Source organism: Coregonus lavaretus (genome assembly GCF_964263955.1).
Source record: "Coregonus lavaretus genome assembly, chromosome: 8".
NCBI classification, from domain to species: Eukaryota; Metazoa; Chordata; class Actinopteri; order Salmoniformes; family Salmonidae; genus Coregonus; species Coregonus lavaretus.
This window is the reverse complement of record NC_139995.1, coordinates 50,671,730-50,696,425: the sequence shown is the minus strand read 5'-3', so window position 1 is coordinate 50,696,425 and position 24,696 is coordinate 50,671,730. Positions and strand designations below refer to the sequence as shown.

Here is a 24,696-nt window from a genome sequence, read left to right as displayed (position 1 = left end):
TTGCAAATTATGGTGGAAAATAAGTATTTGGTCACCTACAAACAAGCAAGATTTCTGGCTCTCACAGACCTGTAACTTCTTCTTTAAGAGGCTCCTCTGTCCTCCACTCGTTACCTGTATTAATGGCACCTGTTTGAACTTGTTATCAGTATAAAAGACACCTGTCCACAACCTCAAACAGTCACACTCCAAACTCCACTATGGCCAAGACCAAAGAGCTGTCAAAGGACACCAGAAACAAAATTGTAGACCTGCACCAGGCTGGGAAGACTGAATCTGCAATAGGTAAGCAGCTTGGTTTGAAGAAATCAACTGTGGGAGCAATTATTAGGAAATGGAAGACATACAAGACCACTGATAATCTCCCTCGATCTGGGGCTCCACGCAAGATCTCACCCCGTGGGGTCAAAATGATCACAAGAACGGTGAGCAAAAATCCCAGAACCACACGGGGGGACCTAGTGAATGACATGCAGAGAGCTGGGACCAAAGTAACAAAGCCTACCATCAGTAACACACTACGCCGCCAGGGACTCAAATCCTGCAGTGCCAGACGTGTCCCCCTGCTTAAGCCAGTACATGTCCAGGCCCGTCTGAAGTTTGCTAGAGTGCATTTGGATGATCCAGAAGAGGATTGGGAGAATGTCATATGGTCAGATGAAACCAAAATAGAACTTTTTGGTAAAAACTAAACTCGTCGTGTTTGGAGGACAAAGAATGCTGAGTTGCATCCAAAGAACACCATACCTACTGTGAAGCATGGGGGTGGAAACATCATGCTTTGGGGCTGTTTTTCTGCAAAGGGACCAGGACGACTGATCCGTGTAAAGGAAAGAATAAATGGGGCCATGTATCGTGAGATTTTGAGTGAAAACCTCCTTCCATCAGCAAGGGCATTGAAGATGAAACGTGGCTGGGTCTTTCAGCATGACAATGATCCCAAACACACCGCCCGGGCAACGAAGGAGTGGCTTCGTAAGAAGCATTTCAAGGTCCTGGAGTGGCCTAGCCAGTCTCCAGATCTCAACCCCATAGAAAATCTTTGGAGGGAGTTGAAAGTCTGTGTTGCCCAGCGACAGCCCCAAAACATCACTGCTCTAGAGGAGATCTGCATGGAGGAATGGGCCAAAATACCAGCAACAGTGTGTGAAAACCTTGTGAAGACTTACAGAAAACGTTTGACCTGTGTCATTGCCAACAAAGGGTATATAACAAAGTATTGAGAAACTTTTGTTATTGACCAAATACTTATTTTCCACCATCATTTGCAAATAAATTCATAAAAAATCCTACAATGTGATTTTCTGGAAAAAGAATTCTCATTTTGTCTGTCATAGTTGACGTGTACCTATGATGAAAATTACAGGCCTCTCTCATCTTTTTAAGTGGGAGAACTTGCACAATTGGTGGCTGACTAAATACTTTTTTCCCCCACTGTAAGCATCATTCTACTGTATTAATACTTCAGCCAACTGTCATCGAGTCTTTCCAGATATTACTGGTCTCAAAGTGACCTCTGTAGGTTGGTTATGAAACTGCATCTGGTTGCCGACCGCTAATTTCTCATGTTGTGTCTTGACATTCATGAAGTTATTTTGTTTATGACCATTGTTCCATTGTTTTCAGATTTTGCTGATGTTTTTAGGAGAGTTTTACTTGCTATGACTGTGATATGTGGTTGTCGTACCTAGCTAACTTAAGTTGAATGCATTAACTGTAAGTCGCTCTGAATAAAAGCATCTGCTGAATGACTGAAATGTAATCTAAAAACAGTTTAAATTAGGGCTGTCATAGTTAATCTGGTAACTCAAGTCAACTTTTTGTAATTTTAGTATACATTTATTTTATTTTAATGTGATTAATCACATTGTCTGAAAGCGTTGAAAATACACTGAAAACATCCCAAATCCATAATCTATACAGCTAAGAACAACAATGTGATGTTAAAACAAGTTGACATTGAGGTTAAAGAAAGTGTGCTTTATCATTATAACTGATTTTGCTAACCGTTACTTTGGACAAAATCAAGACATTAATATTCTTGTAATGATTTTTGTATAAAAAATCTTAAATTACGGCTCAATTAGAGCAAATTCAGCAATACGTTTTTTAAATAATTTGACAGCCCTAGTTTAAATGCATATTTTAGGTTATAAGCGATGTAGTCGCCACAACAGGGCCACGTTCACTAGGCAAATGTTGTGGAACGATGCAGATAGACATGTCATGAATAGAGCTGCCGTGATTCCTTATTCCACATGTCAGAGATTCTACATAACATATTTCTATCTGAGTGTTAGTGCCCTGATGAATGCGCCCCAGGTGAAAACGTGTTGAAACTCTTCGTGTTCTTCTCTGTCCTTCTGTTTCAGTCTTGGGACCTGGTCCAGCAGACCCAGAACTACCTGAAGCTGTTGCTTCACATCATCAACAGCGACGGTCAGTGCGTGCGTGTGTGGGTGCGTGGGTGTGAGTGTGTCTGGCGTATGTGGGTGTGTCTGCCGTGCGTTTCTGGGTGGGTGTGGGTGGCGGGTGTGGGTGTGGGTGGTGGGTGTGGGTGTGGGTGGTGTACGTGCATTGGTTACAGCTACTTTCTTTCAGGGAGTAAATTGACCTAGAAAAAGAGTGGTTAAGTCCTATCTCATACCTCAAATGGTCCAGTGAGGGTCCCTGAGATGTTGAACTATTAGACCTTAAAGTCTTGTTCATGGGCTTTAGTCTTCGTCACTTCCTAATCTCTATAAAACCCTGTGTCAATGCTTCATTTCTTAAATGGTTCTGATTTGCTTCTGATTTGCTTGTGATTGGGTTTGCCCCCTGTAGACGAGAGCGGTCTCCTCGTGCACTGCATATCCGGTTGGGACCGGACACCTCTCTTCGTGTCCCTCCTGCGGCTCTCGCTGTGGGCAGTAAGTGTTCTCCTCTCATCTCTCTCTTTTATTCCTATCCATCGGTTTCTCTCTATTTTTCTATTTTTCTCTCCTAGGCTTGGGCGGTATCCAGATTGTCATACCTTCATACCGACATTGTGCCGTACCAGGATATTTGGTAATACCGGCATTGAACACAAGGGGCGCTATCTTCAAAACCCACTGAGCCTTTGTAATCCGAAGGTTAGCAATGCTAACAAGTACATGTAAAATCACATGGGGAATGCTAACTAAATGTTAACGATCGCATTGTGAACATTTTATCGTCTCTGACTTAAACTATTTTCAGGACAGACATCCCAGCTCATAAAGTTATACAAGTAACAAAACAGTTTGCTGCACAAAACAAATATTACACAGCAAGACTCATGATCCAGGAGGGGATTCTCTGCTTATCGGCATGCAAAGCTTGATTTTGGAAGAAGCTAAACACTTGAATTCAGCTATTTCAGCCACACCCGTTGCTGACAGGTGTATAAAATCGAGCACACCGCCATGCAATCTCCATAGACAAACATTGGAGGTAGAATGGCCCGTACTGAAAACCTCAGTGACTTTCAAGTTGGCACCGTCATAGGATGCCACCTATCCAACAAGTCAGTTCGTCAAATTCCTGCCCTGCTAGAGCTGCCCCAGTCAATTGTAAGTGCTGTTATTGTGATGTGGAAACGTCTAGGAGCAACAACGGCTCAGCCGCGAAGTGGTAGTCCACACAAGCTCACAGAATGGGACCGTCGAGTGCTGAAGCGCGTAGTGCGTAAAAATAGTCGGTCCTCAGTTGCAACACTCACTACCGAGTTCCAAACTGCCTCTGGAAGCAATGTCAGCACAATAAATGTCTGTCGGGAGCTTCATGAAATGGGTTTCCATGGCCGAGCAGCCGCACACAAGCCTAAGATCACCATGCGCAATGCCAAGTGTCGGCTGGAGTGGTGTAAAGCTCGCCGCCATTGGACTCTGGAACACTGGAAACGTGTTCTCTGGAGTGATGAATCACGTTTCACCATCTAGCATTTTACATTTTAGTCATTTAGCAGACGCTCTTATCCAGAGCGACTTATAGGACCAATTAGGGTTAAGTGCCTTGCTCAAGGGCACATCGACAGATTTTTCACCTAGTCGGCTCGGGGATTAGAACCAGCGACCTTTCGGTTACTGGCACTACGCTCTTAACCACTAAGCTACCTGCCGCCCCAGATGCCAGGAGAACGCTACCTGCCCCAATACATAGTGCCAACTGTAAAGATAGTGCAACTGTAAAGTTTGGTGCAGGAGGAATAATGGTCTGGGGCTGTTTTTCATGGTTCGGGCTAGGACCCTTAGTTCCAGTGAAGGGAAATCTTAACTCTACAGCATACAATGACATTCTAGACGATTCTGTGCTTCTAACTTTATGTGCAACAGTTTGGAGAAGGCCCTTTCCTGTTTCAGCATGACAATGCCCCCGTGCACAAAGCGAGGTCCATACAGAAATGGTTTGTCGAGATTGGTGTTGAAGAACTTGACTGGCCTGCACAGAGCCCTGACCTCAACCCCATCGAACACCTTTGGGATGAATTGGAACACAGACTGCGAGCCAGGCCTAATCGCCCAACATCAGTGCCCGACAACACTGATGCTCTTGTGGCTGAATGGGATGCAAATCCACGCAGCAATGTTCCAACATCTAGTGGAAAGCCTTCCCAGAAGAGTGGAGGCTGTTATAGCAGCAAGGCGGGAATCAACTGTATATTTACGCCCATGATTTTGGAATGAGATGTTCACATACAGTTGAAGTTGGAAGTTTACATACACCTTAGCCAAATACATTTAAACTCAGTTTTTCACAATTCCTGACATTTAATCCTAGTAAAAATTCCCTGTCTTTATTTTAAGAATGTGAAATGTCAGAATAATAGTAGAGAAAATTATTTTTTTCAGCTTTTATTTCTTTCATCACATTCCCAGTGGGTCAGAAGTTTACATACACTCAATTAGTATGTGGTATCATTGCCTTTAAATAGTTTAACTTGGGTCAAACGTTTCGGGTAGCCTTCCACAAGCTTCCCACTATAAGTTGGGTGAATTTTGGCCCATTCCTCCTGACAGAGCTGGTGTAACTGAGTCAGGTTTGTAGGCCTCCTTGCTCGCACACGCTTTTTCAGTTCTGCCCACAGAATTGAGGTCAGGGCTTTGTGATGGCCACGCCAATTCCTTGACTTTGTTGTCCTTAAGCCATTTTGCCACAACTCTGGAAGTATGCTTGGGGTCATTGTCCATTTGGAAGACCCATTTGCAACCAAGCTTTAACTTCCTGACTGATGTCTTGAGATGTTGCTTCAATATATCCACATCATTTTCCTTCCTCATGATGCCATCTATTTTGTGAAGTGCACCAGTCCCTCCTGCAGCAAAGCACCCCCACAGCATGATACTGCCACCCCCGTGCTTCACGGTTGGGATGGTGTTCTTCGGCTTGCAAGTACCCCCTTTTTCCTCCAAGCATAACGATGGTCATTATGGCCAAACAGTTCTATTTTTGTTTCATCAGACCAGAGGACATTTCTCCAAAAAGTATGGTTTTTGTCCCCATGTGCAGTTGCAAACCGTAGTCTGTCTTTTTTATGGCGGTTTTGGAGCAGTGGTTTCTTCCTTGCTGAGCAGCGTTTCAGGTTATGTCGATATAGGACTCGTTTTACCGTGGATATAGATACTTTTGTACCTGTTTCCTCCAGCATCTTCACAAGGTCCTTTGCTGTTGTTCTGGGATTGATTTGCACTTTTCGCACCAAAGTACGTTCATCTCTAGGAGACAGAACGCATCTCTTTCCTGAGCAGTATGACGTGGTCCCATGGTGTTTATACTTGCGTACTATTGTTTGTACAGATGAACGTGGTACCTTCAGGCGTTTGGAAATTGCTCCCAATGATGAACCAGACTTGTGGAGGTCTACCATTTTTTTCTGAGGTCTTGGCTGATATCTTTTGATTTTCCCATGAATACATTTGTGGAGTGGTTGAAAAACGAGCTTTATCTCTTAACGTATTGCACAGGTGTACTGCAGGTATTTACTTAAAAAGTAGCAAAAAATATTCAAATCTATTAAACTTCAAATAGTTTCAACGGTATTTAAAAACCATCCCGTGGCTATTTCCAAATACCCCGGTATACGGTATATACCGTATAACGCCCAAGCCTATTCTCTCCTTCTCTTTCATTCCTCTCCCCTGTTTCTTTCCCTCTCTTACTCTTTCACTCTGTCTCTCTCTCTTTTTACACCTCCGCCACTCAGGTATCCGTTTAGTAATTCAATTCCAAAGGCACTTCTTCAAAATTAATGCTCTGTAATCCCACAATGAATTCATCAGCTTTGACCTCCATGCCCCTCCCATTTATATATTTACACGCAAATGGAATTAAGATTCAAGACTCACCGCTTAATCACCAGATTCAATATTCAAGTTCTGCATTTTATTTAAAAATGTAATATTAGGTTTGTCCGTGTAAATATGGATCATATTTCAGGGGGTTCAAATACTATTTGAAATCTGTTAAATACTTTGAGCGTTTGCTTTAGCTTGCCCAAAGTGTCAGATGGGCAGGGTTTGTCAAATTGGTGATAGTTCCATTGGTTCCATTAAACAAGGGAACCTCAATCAAGCCCAGCTTAAAGAGCCAATCAGCAGTTGAAACAATAACAAGGCTTTTCTCCGCCGCTGTCTCTGTAAAAAACTGAGGGATAGTGCTGGAGAAATGTAATCACTCTCAAATTCAAAGTCAGAGTAATGGATGCAAGGACTGACCATCCATGATATCAACATTGTAGTTTTAACCATGTTTTCAGGCTATGCATTGTTTTGTATACATTTACTTGGTAAAACAAGCTTATATTTTGGGATCTGGTGGGGTACGACAGTTAAACTAAGCTCATGAGGCATTTATAAGTTATATTCTTCAAGAATCAATGGTACATATAATTTAATGGATGTTCAAAAATGGTCCAGAAATCGATGTAGCAATTGCTGATTGCCCCTTTTTTAAATATTTGAAATGATTTCAAAATAGTATTTGAACCCAGGAGTTTGTACCTGACACTTTTCAATGTACATCTGTCAAGCATGGGATATGTTTCAAACAGAATGAATAAATAGGCAGAGGATAGCGGCTAGCTCGGAATCGAACGACCATGCCAATCCCAATGCCACCGTGTGGCGCCCGTCGAGGCTAATTTGAATTCTTGAATGTATTTTTTTTCTAGGACGGTGCCGTCCACGCCAGTCTGGAGCCGGCTGAAATCCTCTATCTGACCATCGCCTACGACTGGTTCCTCTTTGGGTAAGGATTCACAATGAGCTCACAACCCCCCCCCCCCCCCCCCCATTACTCCCCAGTAATACTGACTCCTTGCCAACTCCGCAAAATGCATTGGAGAAGAAAGTCTGATGGAAGGAACCTTGGACCCTTCTCCAGTATAGTTGAGAAGGAGGTGAGGACATAGGATGCGTGGAATCGCGGAAAGACTAATTGAGATGGACCACTCGTCTCGCTCTCTTTCCCTGCCTCTCTCTCCCGCCCTCTCTCGAGGCTTTCCTTCATAATTACCGCCGTGCATCTCTCCAAAGTTTAACTCATCAAATGGAGTAAATAAGAAAACGCTCCCGCCCGCCAGATAGCCCAATTGAGTAATTATTTCCGGCCAGCTGCTGCCAAGGAGGAGGGGTGGGACAGACCAAGAATAACACACACACTACTTCCATTCCTTCCTAAGATCCATCATAATTGGGCATTTTTTTCAACTGTCGGGTTTATGATGTGGCAGTCTGTATTGATTTATGTAATCTCTCCATCACTTAAAGGTAGACTCAGCGATATGATGTAGATGCAGGAAGTAAACAGCGTAGTGGGTGAATTTCCGCAACAACTAAGAGCATTGAAGCGCAAGGTTAAACCTTACCGCTGTTTTGGTCCCGTTGTAGCAGCGTGAAGCGGACCCGTGCACATGCGCAGATACTTTGTGTGAGGGCAATGTCTTTCATCGCAATATCTGCAGTGCTGCTCGTGGCAATGTTATCTTGCTGAGTCTACCTTTAAACTCCCATTGAGAGTTTGTTTATTCGTTCATTTCACTTTTAAACCGGTGTAGACCTTATCGTGAAATGCTTACTTACAAGCCCTTTACCAACAATGCAGTTCAAGAAATAGAGTTAAGAAAATATTTACTAAATAAACTAAAGTAAAAAAAAATAACATAAGAATTAACACAATAAAATAACAATAATGAGGCTGTATACAAGGGGTACAGGTACGGCACATGTGACAAATAACATTTGAATAGATTTGAAATGGAAAGGTAACTTGACTGATTCAGGTTCAAAGCCGGAGGTTAGAGATGATAGGGGTGGTGATGAGTCAATTGGTTGTTGGTATACTTTTGTAAACAATAAGGTCTAAACTGTTCCCTCTTCTTTTTGCTTTGCAGTCTCCATCTTCATTTTGATCTTAACATTTATACTGTTTGATCGAATAAGTATATCAATTGGAAAGGTATAACCGGTACCACTGCATTGTTACCAGGTGCATGGAGAAAACTGTACACTGAATAGAAAGGAAAAGGAATTGAAAAAGTATGAACGTGTTAAATAGGTTGGTTGGTGTTGGTGGCTAATAATCATATGTAATAACGGGTTCTTTGATGGATTCGCCGATCATTCTTATCGATCTGGTCTGTGTGTCTCTTCTACAGGCATATGCTGCCTGATCGCCTCAGCAAAGGAGAGGAGGTCAGTGGTACTCTAACACAATATCAATGCAATGGCGTGTGTGGAATATTAAAACATGCCCCCAAGTTCAAACACTGTTGCCAACCTCTTGAATTAGTTTTTAGGAATTTACTACACCAAAGTAGATCTAATGGCTTGTAAAGATAAGAGTACAGCTTTGTCTGATTTAATTTTATGAAACTGATATATAGAATACTGTAACTATTCACTAAGTATGTTCCAATTCTCAACTAAAGTGAGGTGTTTTGGGTGTTTTTCAAAACTAGGGGGCAGTATTTTGTCACATATTTAATGAATGTTTTTCACATCTCTAAGACTAAACTCCCTTCTATTCCTACTGGCAGATTTTCTTTTTTTGCTTCAACTTTTTGAAGCACATTGTCTCAGAGAAGTTCTCTGCCATGAAGAAACAGAGGTGAGTGAAATGTCACGGATCAACAGAGACGTTTGAAATGTAAATGCACTATTATTTTTTTTTGTCCGTCCCCGAAATGGCACCCTAGTCCTAGAGCACTATGGGCCATGGTCAAAAGTGGTGCACTATATAGGGAATAGGGTGCCATTTGGGACGCATACATTGTCATTCAGTCTGTACACTCAGTGTACAATGCCCTTAAGCCACTCTTTTAAATGTTTCAACAGTAGAGTTGTAAGTGTACAGCCACTCAGGGGAATAACACTGTTCTTTCATGGTTGGATTCCTACTGTGACAAACCAGTGTTTTTTTTCCTTTTCTGTGTTCTTTGATCTCTCTGTATCTCTCTCTCTCTGTATCTCTCTCTCTCTGTATCTCTCTCTGCCTCTATCTCTATCTCTGCCTCTGCCTCTCTTTTTCTCTCTGTCTGTCTCTCTCTCTGTGTCTCTCTGTCTGTCTGTGTATTATTTCAGCATCCCTTTTTCTCTCCTGTTTCCACAGAAGGAAAAACTCTCATTTCAAAGACACTGATTTCACAGTGGACGACCTCTGCCAGTTGAGTAAGTTGTTTCCCTGGAGACATTTCGAGAGCTTGGGACTATAAGGTTTTATCAGCATTTTTGTCAAAATTGAGTTATTCACAGCCTTGTTCTGTCCAATGTTCTCTAGCCACATAGTACTCTAAATACCCCCAATTTATGTTGTTAAGTTAGAAAAAATACAATAAACATTTTTGCTTTAAAGCCAGTTATCTCAATCATATTTTTGCAAATTGAACCTTATAGTCCCAAGCTCTCGATTTGCTACAGTTTTATACCGTTTTTTTTCTGGATCGAAAGGGGGCTTAGGTGGTGGGCCCATCAGCACGGCTGAAGTTTAGAGAACATTTTCTCAAATGTCTCCATAGAGATAATTTTTTGCAGTTTTAAAGCTTATTTCCTGCAATTCTATGCATTTTGCCATGGCTAATCCTGTGTTCTTTTGCTCAAACATAATAACAAAATATATACTGCAAAATGTATTGTTTTGGGAATTTTCAATTCTCCCTGAGTGTCTACCTTTTATTTTCGTGATTGTTAGTTCTCAAATATTATATTATAAAATAATATAAATAGCTCTGGAAAAAATTAAGAGACCACTGCAAAATTATCAGTTTCTCTGGTTTTACTATTTATAGGTATGTGTTTAGGTAAAATTAACATTTTTTAAAATTCTATAAACTACTGACAACATTTCTCCCAAATTCCAAATAGAAATATTGTCATTTAGAGCATTTATTTGCAGAAAATGACAACTGGTCAAAATAACAAAAAATATGGTGTTTCAGACCTCGAATAATGCAAAAAAAATAAGTTCATGTTCATTTTTAAACAACACAATACTAATGTTTTAACTTAGGAAGAGTTCAGAAATCATATTTGGTGGAATAACCCTGATTTTCAATCACAACTTTCATGCGTCTAGGCATGCACTCCACCAGTCTTTCACATTGATGTTGGGTGACTTTATGCCACTACTGGCGCAAAATTTCAAGCAGCTCGGCTTTGTTTGATGGCTTGTGACCATCCATCTTCCTCTTGATCACATTCCAGAAGTTTTCAATGGGGTTCAGGTCTGGAGATTGGGCTGGCCATGACAGGGTCTTGATCTGGTGGTCCTCCATCCACACCTTGATTGACCTGGCTGTGTGGCATGGCACATTGTCCTGCTGGAAAAACCAATCTTCAGAGTTGGGGAACAATGTCAGAGCAAAAGGAAGCAAGTTTTCTTCCAGGACAACCTTGTACGTGGCTTGATTCATGCGTCCTTCACAAAGACAAATCTGCCCGATTCCAGATCATCACCGATCCTCCACCAAATTTCACAGTGGGTGCGAGACACTGTGGCTTGTAGGCCTCTCCAGGTCTCCGTCTAACCATTAGACGACCAGGTGTTGGGCAAAGCTGAAAATTGGACTCATCAGAGAAAATGACCTTACTCCAGTCCTCTACGGTCCAATCCTTATGGTCTTTTGCAAACCTCAGCCTGGCTCTTCTTTGCTTCTCATTGATGAAGGGCTTTTTTATAGCTTTGCACGACTTCAGCCCTGCCCCTAGGAGCCTTTTTCGAACCGTCCTCGCCGTGCACTTCACCCCAGCTGCCGTTTGCCATTATTTTTGTATGTGACTTGATGTCATCCTACGGTTGTTGAGTGACATTCGAATTAGTTGACGGTCATCCCGGTCAGTAGAGTCGTTTTCGCCCTCTGCCGGTCTGTAGCTTTGTTGTCCCCAATGTCTGCTGCTTGACCTTGTTCTTATGAACCGCCGTCTTTGAAATTTTAAGGACGGAAGCAACCTGACTCTCACTGTATCCCTCTGCCAGTAAAGCCAGAATTGAACCCTTCTTTTCCTCACAAACTTTCCTTTTCAACTCTTTTGGCATGGTCCATAGTTATTTTTTGATTAATATTACTTTTTGAGGTACTATTAGCACTGTTTTTGCCATCCAGCTGGTCCTATTGCAAAAGGATAGTGATGACCACAGCAGTGGTTTTTATACTTTTCCTCGTTAAATAAGATGTGGTTCAGGTGATCACCTAATCAGTACCTAATTCAGTAGAATGAGGTGTGCCTGTGTTGGAATTCAACAAACAATGGAATGGAATGGCTGTCATACATGTAGAGATGCTGATTTAAGAAAGATTTGCTGTGGTCTCTTAATTTTTTCCAGTGCTGTAGGTCCATTATCTTTTCTACATACTTTATATCTGGTTTTTAATCATTAAAGTTTGCACTGAAAACGTTTTTCCATCCCAAATTATTATTTATTTTTACAGTTTGGACTTAGGTGACCCGAAAAAACGGTTAGGCGACCCGCCCAAGGATTTCAATGGCAGAAAAATCCCTGTTATATGTAATGGATAATCATCAAGGGGCTATGTGTTCTATGTGAAAATAATGCATGACATGAATGGTGTGTGCCACGACTAACCTTCCACGGAGTTGCATTATTTTCCAGAGAACACATAGAGCCCCAAGTTGATTATCACGCTTATGCCATGACTATAATTTAAACACATTTGTCGCTAGAAAATGTGTTCATTTGCCGGTAGAAATGCACTGAAGTAGCTAGCTAGCAAGTTTACTAGGTAGCTACAGTAGTTGCCTTGATAACCAAACAAACAGACTTGCTAGCTTAGCTAACCAAACCATCAGTCCTCTTAGCTTGCTATGAAAATCTAATTCAATAATGGCAATAATATTTTCAATTCATCTTTTGCTTTCAAAAGCAGCTCAAACATAGAACATGTAAGAATGATCTTCATAGCTATTGAATATTGCTGTGCATTATAGGGAAATAATTCACGCTCTCCGCTAGCGCGTCGTGGAACACACCTTCCACGTCATGCATTATTTTCCATGGAAGGCATAGCCCCTTGTTGATGATCCCTTACATAATATTTTAGGACATCAGAGTACCTACATGTACTTGGAAGTCTGTGGCTCATTAAACAAACCTTCATGTGGGAGAATAATTAGTATCGCTACTAATGAGGATGGTATGGCATGATAATGATAGTTCATTATTATATGTTACATGAGGATAGAGGTGTATTTCATACATTTGTACAGTGGTGCTATTGTGAAGTAACTTTCGAAAATACCCTTGTAAGAGTTTCTGCTGTTTGCTACATTTCTGATATAGGCATTTTATCGCTCATGGTAAATTGTGAAGAAGCTTTAGAAAAGACCTTTGTAAGATGTTCTGCTGTGTGCTACAGTTTCTGATGTAGGCATTTTATCTTATGGTAAGTACTGAAGAAACTTTTGAAAAGCTATTCAATAGTGCCATATTTGCCATGGTATGAATTCCCACTGTGCTACAATTCTGATGTAACGTGATGAGCTTATGTCTTGTCCCTTCGACGTGATACACAGCTTTGAACAGAGCTACATTTACAGCTGCTGGCAACAATTCACCAGATGTGCAGTTTGTGAACGCATCCTCCACCCACCTCATTTCATAATGATTATGTTTGTTGATATCGACTCTTAAGTTCACAGACCTGTAAACTATTGAGGACGGGTTTGACTACAAGCTGTCATCTACAATAACGTCTCTGGCCATTGGATGTCATGTTATGCTTCCTTGAGCCAAATGGGGTTCCCTAAAAGGACCGATATATTGTCCATATCTCTGGCAAAAGGCATGTATTGTTTGCCTAAGACTAAGAATGATTGTGGTTTCATGAGACGCAAAATTCTTAAATATCAAACATATACATGAACCAACATACAGCCAACATTCCTGCCAAAATGTTACAATTGGAAACTTCCAAACGTGTATTTTTAATTAGTCCCTCCCCTACAATCAGTCTCTCCTCTGTGATTGGTCTGAGGGCCTGTCCGCTAAACCCGTGTCTCCCATGTGATTGGTGCAGAGACCAGGGACCGGGGCAGTGTGACCAGTCTGAGCAGTGACTTCTCTCTGATCACAGAGGACGCGGGTGGAGCTACCTGCCTCACCAACGATGCCGTGGACCTGTTTTCCGGTCAGCCCCTGGGAGCCTCCAGCTGGTGAGTTCTCCTCCCCTCTGTCTGTCTGATGAAAGTTAGTGTGACCCAAAACATTAGTATAAAAAAACATATTTAAGATGATTTAGTTAGCAGAGACTTTTTGTCTGCCCTGCTCTGTATGTGATGTCATGTTGACAAATCTTCCTTTCATCGAATTAAGTCTAGTATGGTTCTAACTTCTATGGAGAGAGTGCCGTGTGTTCTCAGCCAATTTGCCTAAAGAATGCTAAATTAAGGGTTAGATAAAGTCAAACCTAACTCTCATTTTCTGTGGCCTCCCAGGAGGAAGGGGCACACCTCGTCCCCCCAGACGGTGCTGTGGAACCGGCCCAACCCCCTGCAGGAGCGGCTGGCCCACCCCCTCAGTCAAGAGGCCAAGTCCTCCAGCTCTTCCTCCTCCAACCAATCAGAGCCGGGTTTCACGTGCGCCGGCAGCAGTCCTATGTCTGTGCCTGGGAGCAGTCCTATGTCTGTGCCCGGGAGAAGGTAAGCCTTCACTTAGATGTCAGTCACAGTGTTTTATTTGAATGATTTTTTTTCAGTTTATTCAGACGCGATAGTATGAAATGAGTGTGGAAACAGAGAAATAGAGGTGCATAATGGTGCTGGGGCCGGGATTCTGTGTATATGTGCTTCAGGCGGCGTTAACTGCTAGACCAACCTCAAGCACAGTCGGTCACACTTTATGGGCTCCAACCACGATGATGAAAGGGATGCCATGTTTCAACTACCTGTCTGTCTACCTGTCTTTGTAAATGGATTGACTGCAACTGCAAACTGTTTCTGTCTGTTGGCTGTTCTGCATGAAAGGTGAATAACTGCATGTTAAATTAGAAGGTCTAACCAAGTCTGCAGAGGGACAAATGGGGGTTGTCCCAGGGCACAGACTCTCAGGGCCAAGGCATCCCCTGGTGAGACATTGTGGTGAGGCAGTGTTTTCTAATGGGGTGACAGAGCAGACCTGTATTCTAGCTCTTCACTAGTGAGTGCGTGCATGGCGGTTGATCTCTCAGTGCTGCTTAATAATTCCCTTCTTTGTAAAGAGGAGATCTGGATACTTACGTCTGTGTGTGTGTGTGTGTGTGTGTGTGTCACCGGTGTGTTAGTACAGCTCATCTTACTTGAGATCCTTGGTCGTTTTCAATTTGCATGAAAATGGAAGGTGTGTGTGTTTGGTATTTGATTCAAACTCCAATTATTGTCATTCCACTAACATTAGGGTATGCAGTATGTGTAATGTCCATCTGACGTTTTTCTATGCATGTTGACTTGCCTTGTTAATCCTTGAGCGGATAAATAAAGTTATATTGGATTGAGTTGAATTTAATTGAGTGTTGTCCATTAAAGCAAATCTAGAGTTGCATTTGACCATTGACTTTTGCCAAGGAGGTCACAACCCCGAGCCGTGAAGCCCCCCCACTGACCTCATAGCTCATTGCCCTGTAACTGAGACCCTCACAACTCGCCCATGACCCATGACCTCTGGACTCTATCTCTCTCCTCTCTTCCCATTTCATTTCCTTATTCTCTTGGCTCTTCCACTCCATCTTTGTTTGTTTCTCTCCCTCTCCTCCCCCCTCCTTCTTCTCCCTCTCTCCACTCACCCCCCCTCTCTACCGCTCTCTCCCCATCCCCCTCTCTCCCCATCCCCTCTCTCCCCATCCCCCTCTCTCTCCATCCCCCTCTCTCTCCATCCCCCTCTCTCCCATCCCCCTCTCTCCCATCCCTCTCTCTCCACTCCCTCACTCTCCACTCCCTCACTCTCTCCACTCTCCCCACTCCCTCTCTCTCTCCACTCCCTCTCTCTCCACTCCCTCGCTCTCTCTCCACTCCCTCTCTCTTTCCACTCCCCATCTCTCTCCACTCCCCCTCTCTCTCCACTCCCCCTCTCTCTCCACACTCTCTCTCTCGCTACCTCCCCCTCTCTCTCGCTACTCCCCCCTCTCTCTCCACTCCCCCTCTCCACCCCCCCTTTCTCCACACTCCCCCTCTCTCTCCACAATCCATCTTTCTCCACACTCCCCCTCTCTCCACTCTCTCTCTCCACTCCCCCTATCTCCACTCCCCCTCTCTCCACACTCTCTCTCTCTCGCTACTTCCCCCCCCTCTCTCCACTCCCCCCCTCTCTCCACTCCTTCCCCTCTCTCCACACTCCCTCTCTCTCTCCACACTCCCTCTCTCTTCACTCCCCCTCCTCCCTCCTGCCCCCTTTCCCCTCTCTCCACACTCCCCCCCTCTCTACACTCCACTCCCTCTCTCTCTCCACTCCCTCTCTCTCTCCACTCCCTCTCTCTCTCTACACTCCCTCTCTCTCTACACTCTCCCTCTCTCTCTACACTCCCTCTCTCTCTACACTATCCCTCTCTCTACACTCTCCCTCTCTCTCTCTACACTCCTTCTCTCTCTCTACACTCCCTCTCTCTCTACACTCCCTCTCTCTCTCCACTCCTCCTGCCCCCTTTCCCCCCTTCTCTCTCAACCTCTCCTCTCTCTATTGTGGCCAGGCTGGGGGCAGAGTACGCCCGCTCAGGCTCTTCCCTCTCCACGGACTACGGCAGCTGGCAGATCGTGTCGGGCTGTGGCTCCATCCACGACCACGGACAGTTCCTGCCAATCCCCGCCACCATGGCCGCCAACGACTTGCCCCTCCCTTTTATCTTCCAGGACGAGGGGCCCAGCGGACGCATGTGAGTCTACGGGCTGCGTCCAAAAATGGCACCAGGTCCCCTATATAGTGTATGACTTTTTACCAGGGTTAGGGCTCTGGTCAAAAGTAGTGCACTATATAGGGAATAGCGTGTCATTTGGGACGCACACTCGGATCACGTTCCGATTCTCAACCCTTCTCCCGGAAGTGTGTGCAGTTGCTCACTTCCCCGGTATATTTAAAAGCATTGGATTGGTGCATGGGCTGAAGGGAGTTTACACCATATTCCTCACACCAGTCCATTCCTTTTAAATCCACCAGGGGGAGTGTACACTTTAGCAGAATGGTAGAGAATTGGAACGCAGCCATGCACACCTCTAACTCTCCGGAATAGCACTCCTCTCTCTCTCTCTCTCGCTCTTACCTCTTCTCGTCCCTCACTTCACCTCCTTCTTCTGTCACCCTGTTCCGTTCCTGTCACCCCGTTCCGTTCCTGTCACCCCGTTCCGTTCCTGTCACCCCGTTCCGTTCCTGTCCCGACATTCTGTTCCTATGTGAGAGAGGAGGCGGAGGTCCGGGGCTCAGTAAGGGTTTGGGCCTTCTGTTGGGCTGGCCCACTGCTGTGTGTGTTTGTGTGTGTGTCACACACCTGCAGAATGTGTTTAAGTGACAAAAGAGTGTGTTGGGCAGGATGTGTGTGTGGGTCCCTGGTGTGTGTCTGTGTGTGTACACATTCACAACATTGTTCAGCGGACTCTGTTTAGGCAGTCTCCATATACACAGCACACACTGATGGTCTAAGCAATGTGTGCGTTTGTGCTCCTGTACTTTTCAGACTAGGGAACTGAACATTTGCCTCATCATTCTTTGTCCCCTGCGAACCGGAGGAATAAGTACAACTGGAAGGAAAGAGGGAGGGAGGAGTTTATTTTCCATCTGTCTCTTTTCATTTTCCAGACTCCTTCTCTTCCCAGTGGGGGACATATTTCCATTTCAGCTTGATCTGGCTGCCAAATTGAGTGTGTCCCGAGAACAACGCTCGCAGGCGGCATAGGCAAATAACATCTATCCATCTTGATTTGAAGGGAGAGCGAGGGGTTAGAGAGAGGGAGGGGTTAGAGAGAGGAGAGACAGCCAGCCAGACAGCATGCGGTCTCTGATTGTGAATTTCCATGTACACTGTGTCCCTCTTTCAGAACTAAAAGATGGGTTCTCTCTTTTCTTTTTCCTCTCTTCTTGTGTCCTTCTCTCTCTCCTCATCTCCTCTTCCCTAAATTCACTCCCCTCTACTGTTTACTGTCTTCTCTCCTCTCTCTCCACCCTCTCTCTCTCCCACCCTCTCTCTCTCCCTCTCTCCCCCTTCTCTCCATCTCTCCCCTTCTCTCTCTCCATCTCCCCCCCCCCTCTCTCTCCCTCTTCCCTCCCTCTCTACCTCCCCTCTCCTCCCTGTCTCTCTCTCCCAGGTGCCCGTCCCCCTCAGAGCGTCAGGCTCGTCTGGAGGCAGTGAGGGAGGTATTCCTGGTTGCCTACAGCTCCACCGTGGGCCTCAAGTCCAGCGCGCCCAGCCCCTCTGGCGCCATCTCAGGCCTCCTGGAGCAGTTTGCCCGCGGCGTGGGCCTCCGAAGCACCAACAGCATCGTCTGATCTAGGATCAGGTCCCCCAACCCCAAGTGTGAACTCTGGGCCCGTAATTATTGTAATCATATAGTGTCTCAGAGTAGGAGTGCTGATATAAGATCCGTTTCTCCTCTTAGATCATATGGACAGGAAGGCCTGATTCTAGATCAGCACTCCTACCGTGAGGCTCTTTGTGAATAATAACGGTTGAATTGCGGTCCACAATCCGCATTCATCTCCATCGGGGGAAGCTACATCTCGTATGGACTCTAATAAAAATAAAAAGTGCCAAACTCCTCTACTCTATCCAGGGGCTGAAGCGTCCTTTATATTTGTTCGTAAAAAAATGTTTCCTTCTATTATTGTAAATCTCAAACGTTACATAGCCTGGATTTATTTTGTTCTTTCATTTCTCTTTTTTAAAAATGTTTTATTCATGCCGTTCGAACTTTATCTCTGAAGTTATTCATTTTTTAGTTTGCCACACATTTTTGTTGATTCAGGGAGTGTCTCGGGGGGGATAGCAATGTCAGCCACCTGGGAGAGAGAGACAGGGAGGAGAGGGGGGGTAGAGAAGGGAGGGTGAGAGGGGCGGGGGTGGGTAGAATAAGGGAAAGCCATTGTACTTAAACATGTGCAGCATTTTTCTTAGAGTTTGGTGCTATGAGTGTGGTCAGAGTAAAATTGACTTGTTACATGCAGAGCATTCAAAGCATATAATGTGGAGTTCTTCCTCTTCTGTTTTTCAAATAATTATTTGGGATTTAATGTGCTGATCGTCCTAAATCGAGGACGCCACACTCTTTTCTTCAGTGACCGAACACTCAAAAAAGCTGCTATTCAGTGCTGAATCAAAAGGAAGCGTTGTAGTGGATACTGTGGTTGTCATACAAACAGCACTAGCTAAGTGTGTCAGGGCAATAGAAACATGCTGTTTCTTTTTATAACCAAATGTGGCATAGAAAAGTCAAATATCAAGCTGGATGTAGCTTAATTTTGTTGAATTTAATATATCAGCCTATTTTTGAATTGGTTACTCATTTTTAATAATTGGACTTGTGGTCAGTTAAGTCACTTTTATGTGTAGACTTTTAAGCAAAGAAATGTTGCATTGTCACCCTACAAATCATTTTCATACTGTCTTCAGTATGGCTATGTGCACATACACACCATCATTAGACTGGTCCCAGACCTGTTTGTGCTGTCATGCCGACGTCTACGGTTGTGACGTGAACAGATCCAGGCTACACCATCATTAGACTGGTCCCAGACCTGTTTGTGCTCTCATGCCGACGTCTACGTTTGTGACGTGAACAGATCCAGGCTACACCATCATTACCTGGGCTGCAGACCACACACCAGAAGCCAGTCCTATTACTGGGCTGTGTTGAAAGCCTTTGAAGTTCTTTAAAAGTCCTTCACAAGGTTTAGATTTGAGCCCACTTCTGACAGCTATTCATATGGTCAGTCACTTCATCTCTCAACTTTTGTCTCTCAGTTGTGCAACATGACGGCTCCGAGCCACACTGCTGTCAGCCTTTATCGTTTTATGTACGTTTGTGGCTGCGTTCCAGGGCGACTACATTGCAGTCGCCTCGCGACACCTGGATAGGTGTTAATCGTATCAACTTACTGCATCAGATAATCTAGCAATCTGAAACCTGACTGCAGTCAAAGACATGGCACAGAACCATTGGTTGATGCGAGCAGCATGACTGCAATGTAGTCAGCCTGGAACATGACCTCTCTCTTTGTGACTTAAGCTGGCTTCACGTGCTCGTGGGAAGTCGTAAGTCCGGCATGAGTTTGTTCAAGTGCTTTTAAAGTCGGAACAATTATTCAACCATTAAGATTTCAGCTAGCTTGATGAGCTAGCTAAGGGTGGATTTACATTAGTAAACTATGTCTAGTGAGATCTGTCTTTAACATCAGATGTGCAACTTTTCTGTTTACACTACCTTGAATGTGGTGTGGCCAAAGCCACATTCCTGCTTCATGTGTGAGTTCAGCTATTAACATACCGTAAATACCTATAGTTTATAGATCAACAGGTTTATAGACAGAAAGGTTAGCAATTCAAACTTTACAGGAGCTTCTCATCTAAAACATATTGCACATAGTGTTGCTAAGGAGGTAGTGAGGGAGACATGTTAGAGATATTTGAATCTACATCCGTCTCTTTACATTACACAAGTATCTCTTCTGGACCCATCTCTTTCTGTTGTGAAAGTAGTGTAGTGTAAAGAGGCCCTAACATTGCTAATAATAAAGTTAGCTAGCTTGCTTAACATTGACAATATTGTCAAACTAGCTACATTATCCACATTGACAAGGTTGTAATAGTCAAAAACGGATTTGTTGCCATCTTTTGGTTGAAAAGGTAAAAGCTCAGTCCGTGGTGAAACGGCACAACTCCGGTAACAACATTTTCTCAGTTTCCCTATTTGTAATTCCGATTTGGAGGGTCTTTCAAGTGAAATGTCCAACTGGGTTCTAGACGCTTCCGATAACTCTGATAGCACGTGAAGGCTGCATTAATGGCCTAGTAAAAGCTATCTTGCTGCATGAGCCAGTTGACTTGGGGCTTACTTTGGATCAGTTCGCTGCCACTGAACAGTGATCTCTCCCTATCTATCCTATCCTCTCTCTACTATCTCAGTTATCACTTCTTCTTTGAGATCCGAAACAAGCCTTTTAGATCAGGAAGATGACTGGCCACGTTACAGGCCAACTACATTGCTGTTGCCTGCCAGATCACACAACGCCTGGATAGGTGTTTAACAAACCTAACCACATCATATGATGAAGTAAATTTGATGCCCGACTGCTAAATCGATGACGTGGCACGCACCCATTGGTTGCTGCATGACTGCAATGTAGTCGGCCTGGAAAGTGACCATTAGGGAGGTAGCAATTATGTGGGCCAATGGCAGTGTTGTGGCGTCATTGCGTTGAGAGAGAATAGTTTAATGCCTCGATCACGTCATCGGAGATTCTGAAATGTACGACTTGCTGACTGGTAGAAAGATGGTACCCTAGTTTCCCACTTGGGAAGGATCAGAATCAACCAATAGGAAGCTCTACGCAAATAATTTGCATTCATTTTAACTCGAAGGTCCCGAGTTTCCGACAAGAGCTGAACCCGGCATTAGCCAGCACTTACTGGGATTTTTTTTTGCTTCATTGCGACGCCAAATGGTTTCGACGGCTGCAGTACAGTACTGTGCCTCAGGACCTTTTTGTTGTGCCTTTTCACCGGGAGCAGTGGAAGAGATTCTTATACGGCTTGAGTTGTTAAAAAAAATATATATTTTTTTGAGAATCCACAACGAAAGGCAAGCTGCAAGCTAGTGGCTTTTCCCCTCTATATCAATCACTTGAATGGAAAATGATTTATATTTGTTCAGTCTTTGTTCATTCACATTTGTCAATGGCAATTGGTCATGATGAACAGCCTTCTGTAAAGTCTGTTGGGATTAGATATTTATGTCAATCAGTAGGGTCTAGAGCTGTTAAGGGGGAGGGGTTGGTTAAGATTCAAGGATATTGGTGCGAGATGTTACCTTTTGTAGAGTACTCTCACTTGTCAACCAGTGTGCAGACTGATGCAATATTGTACATCTGGGTATACCTCAATTGTCCATTCTCTGTCTCATTCAATCTTCCAACAGTCTACTTAATTGGAAGCTTACTTGGTGACTTGATTTTACTTGTCCAATCCTTTAAAATCAAATAAAGGAAACCACTGTGCCATTGGTCCTTCCTCCCATGTCCTGTATTAATCAACTGATATGATTTACCATACCAGAGAAATGATTGAATATGTCCACGGTAGGATACATTGGTGGCACTTGGTTCTATTCCTAAAGGTCCCTGTTGGTGGCTATAAGCAGCCTGCAGCCTGCCAGAGTCCGTAGATCATTTATTTGCAGTTGATCCATACCGCTTCACACTTTAGGATTACACAAGCACCTGAAGCGATTGTTCAACTCATCCATGTTTTTGCATGTAATTTCCCCAACTAATTAAAACTAGTTGAATACAGTACATGGATATATTTTATTTTAATATTTTTTTTTCCCCCCTCTTGATTTTACTGAAATGCTGCATTGGACAATCATTATCCTGTATATTGTATGTTTTTATTTTATCTTGTTTTTTTCGTTTTTAAATTGCTCTTAATTGTCGCCAGTGAGGCTACATTGAGAAAGCTGAATTGATCTTCAGGTGGTAATTATGAATAAAGAAAAAAATTTTTTTTGTATGTACAATAATTTCTACCCTGAATCATTGATCCTATATTTTAGACTTTAAAAGATGTGCAGAGAAACGGGCCACTGGCTATAGGCTCTGCTGGCTATGCTGATTTTCACATTCTCTGCAAACCCAGTGTTTTAATCATAGAGATCATATCATTCATTATGATTAGGCTATCAGGAATGATATGATCATTGTATAATTCATTATATCTAATTCTATGGTTCTGGTCAAATGGTGACAGTAGTCTATGTGGTAAGCCTACACTTTTTAAATGTTTATTTATTGTTTTAAAAATTTCTATGGAGGTCCATCCTCCCTTTCCTGTCCTAACTGGGGGAAGCTCCACTGGTGACCTATTGTGGGACTAACCTACAGTTGAAGTCGGAAGTTTACATACACTTAGGTTGGAGTCATTAAAACTTGTTTTTCAACCACTCCACAAATTTCTTGTTAACCAACTATAGTTTTGGCAAGTCATCTACTTTGGCAAGTCATCTACTTTGCAAGGACATCTACTTTGTGCATGACACAAGTAATTTTTCCAACAATTGTTTACAGACAGATTATTTATCTTATAATTCACTGTATCACAATTCCAGTGGGTCAGAAGTTTACATACACTAAATTGACTGTGCCTTTTAAACAGCTTGGAAAATTCCAGAAAATGATGTCATGGCTTTAGAAGCTTCTGATAGGCTAATTGACATAATTTGAGTCAATTGGAGGTGTACCTGTGGATGTATTTCAAGGCCTACCTTCAAACTCAGTGCCTCTTTTCTTGACATCATGGGAAAATCAAAAGAAATCAGCCAAGACCTCAGACATTTTTTTGTAGACCTCCACAAGTCTAGATCATCCTTGGGATGAACGCCTGAAGGTACCACGTTCATCTGTACAAACAATAGTACGCAAGTATAAACACCATGGGACCACGCAGCTGTCATACTGCTCAGGAAGGAGACGCGTTCTGTCTCCTAGAGATGAACGTACGTTGGTGCGAAAAGTGCAAATCAATCCCAGAACAACAGCAAAGGACCTTGTGAAGATGCTGGAGGAAACGGGTATAAAAGTATCTATATCCACAGTAAAACAAGTCCTATATTGACATAACCTGAAAGGCCGCTCAGCAAGGAAGAAGCCACTGCTCCAAAACCGCCATAATAAAGACAGACTACGGTTTGCAACTGCACATGTGACAAAGATTGTACTTTTTGGAGAAATGTCCTCTGGTCTGATGAAACAAAAATAGAACTGTTTGGCCATAATGACCATTGTTATGTTTGGAGGAAAAAGGGGGTTGCTTGCAAGCCGAAGAACACCATCCCAACCATGAAGCACGGGGGTGGCAGCATCATGCTGTAGGGGTGCTTTGCTGCAGGAGGGACTGGTGCACTTCACAAAATAGATGGCATCATGAGGAAGGAAAATTATGTGGATATATTGAAGCAACATCTCAAGACATCAGTCAGGAAGTTAAAGCTTGGTCGCAAATGGGTCTTCCAAATGGACAATGACCCCAAGCATACTTCCAAAGTTGTGGCAAAATGGCTTAAGGACAACAAAGTCAAGGACCTCAATCCTATAGAAAATGTGTGGGCAGAACTGAAAAAGCGTGTGCGAGCAAGGAGGCCTACAAACTTGACTCAGTTACACCAGCTCTGTCAGGAGGAATGGGCCAAAATTCACCCAACTTATTGTGGGAAGCTTGTGGAAGGCTACCCGAAACGTTTAACCCAAGTTAAACAATTTAAAGGCAATGCTACCAACTACTAATGGTTTATGCAAACTTCTGACCCACTGGGAATGTGATGAAAGAAATAAAAGATGAAATAAATAATTCTCTCTACTATTATTCTGACATTTCACATTCATAAAATAAAGTGGTGATCCTAACTGACCTAAGACAGGGAATTTCTACTAGGATTAAATGTCAGGAATTGTGAAAAACGGAGTTTAAATGTATTTGGCTAAGGTGTATGTAAACTTCCGACTTAACTGTTATATATTCTTGATATTGTGAAGTAAAACACATTTATCATTTCCTATCCACACACACCCCTATTTACTATCTTCTTTAAAAAATAAAATAATACACAGTTGAGCTGCATAGAGCACACACGTTAATGCCGCATTAACTTGAAATCCAACAATTCTGCTGGCAGCAACTTCCGAAAGTCTCTGCCTCCACCTGCAGATGGATAAGCAAAAAAACGGCGCGAAGGACCCGTCAATGCGTTCCAAATGACGCGCACTACGTTCTCTCGCGCTCCTCAATGAATGAAATAGCATCCACCACCACACTTTCATGCATGGAATGTCTCTAGCGCTGCCCCACTTGCCTCATCCACAGGTATGCACCTCGCGCTCAACTCTGAAGCTATTTGGTGCTTTTGTCTCTTTTTCTTCCAGGTGAATGGAACATATTTTCAAACAAAATATCGGCCAAGAGTAGTGGCAGATCAAAGCTGAGAAGTTCACATTTAAGAAGAACTGATTTGAAGCCTGACC

The 24,696-nt window shown here is 43.3% G+C and overlaps 1 protein-coding gene across 3 annotated transcripts in view; it reads left to right on the top strand.

The window, feature by feature from the left end:
• LOC311133763 (phosphatidylinositol-3,5-bisphosphate 3-phosphatase MTMR14-like) overlaps positions 1-18,234 on the top strand; it is a 30,437-nt gene extending 12,203 nt beyond the window's left edge. The window contains exons 10-19 of one of the 3 annotated variants that reach the window (XM_084167319.1): positions 2,373-2,439; positions 2,824-2,909; positions 7,169-7,245; positions 8,654-8,690; positions 9,035-9,105; positions 9,607-9,665; positions 13,529-13,664; positions 13,947-14,150; positions 16,169-16,351; positions 17,775-18,234. In XM_084167319.1, the coding sequence (XP_084023445.1) occupies positions 2,373-2,439; positions 2,824-2,909; positions 7,169-7,245; positions 8,654-8,690; positions 9,035-9,105; positions 9,607-9,665; positions 13,529-13,664; positions 13,947-14,150; positions 16,169-16,351; positions 17,775-17,955 (1,101 nt within the window). In that variant the 3' untranslated portion in view covers positions 17,956-18,234. Of the gene's footprint in view, positions 1-2,372; positions 2,440-2,823; positions 2,910-7,168; positions 7,246-8,653; positions 8,691-9,034; positions 9,106-9,606; positions 9,666-13,528; positions 13,665-13,946; positions 14,151-16,168; positions 16,352-17,146; positions 17,210-17,774 lie in introns of those variants that run through there. The other 2 variants (XM_084167320.1, XM_084167321.1) reach the window with 2 other exon arrangements.
• The last annotated feature ends 6,462 nt before the right edge of the window (positions 18,235-24,696 follow it).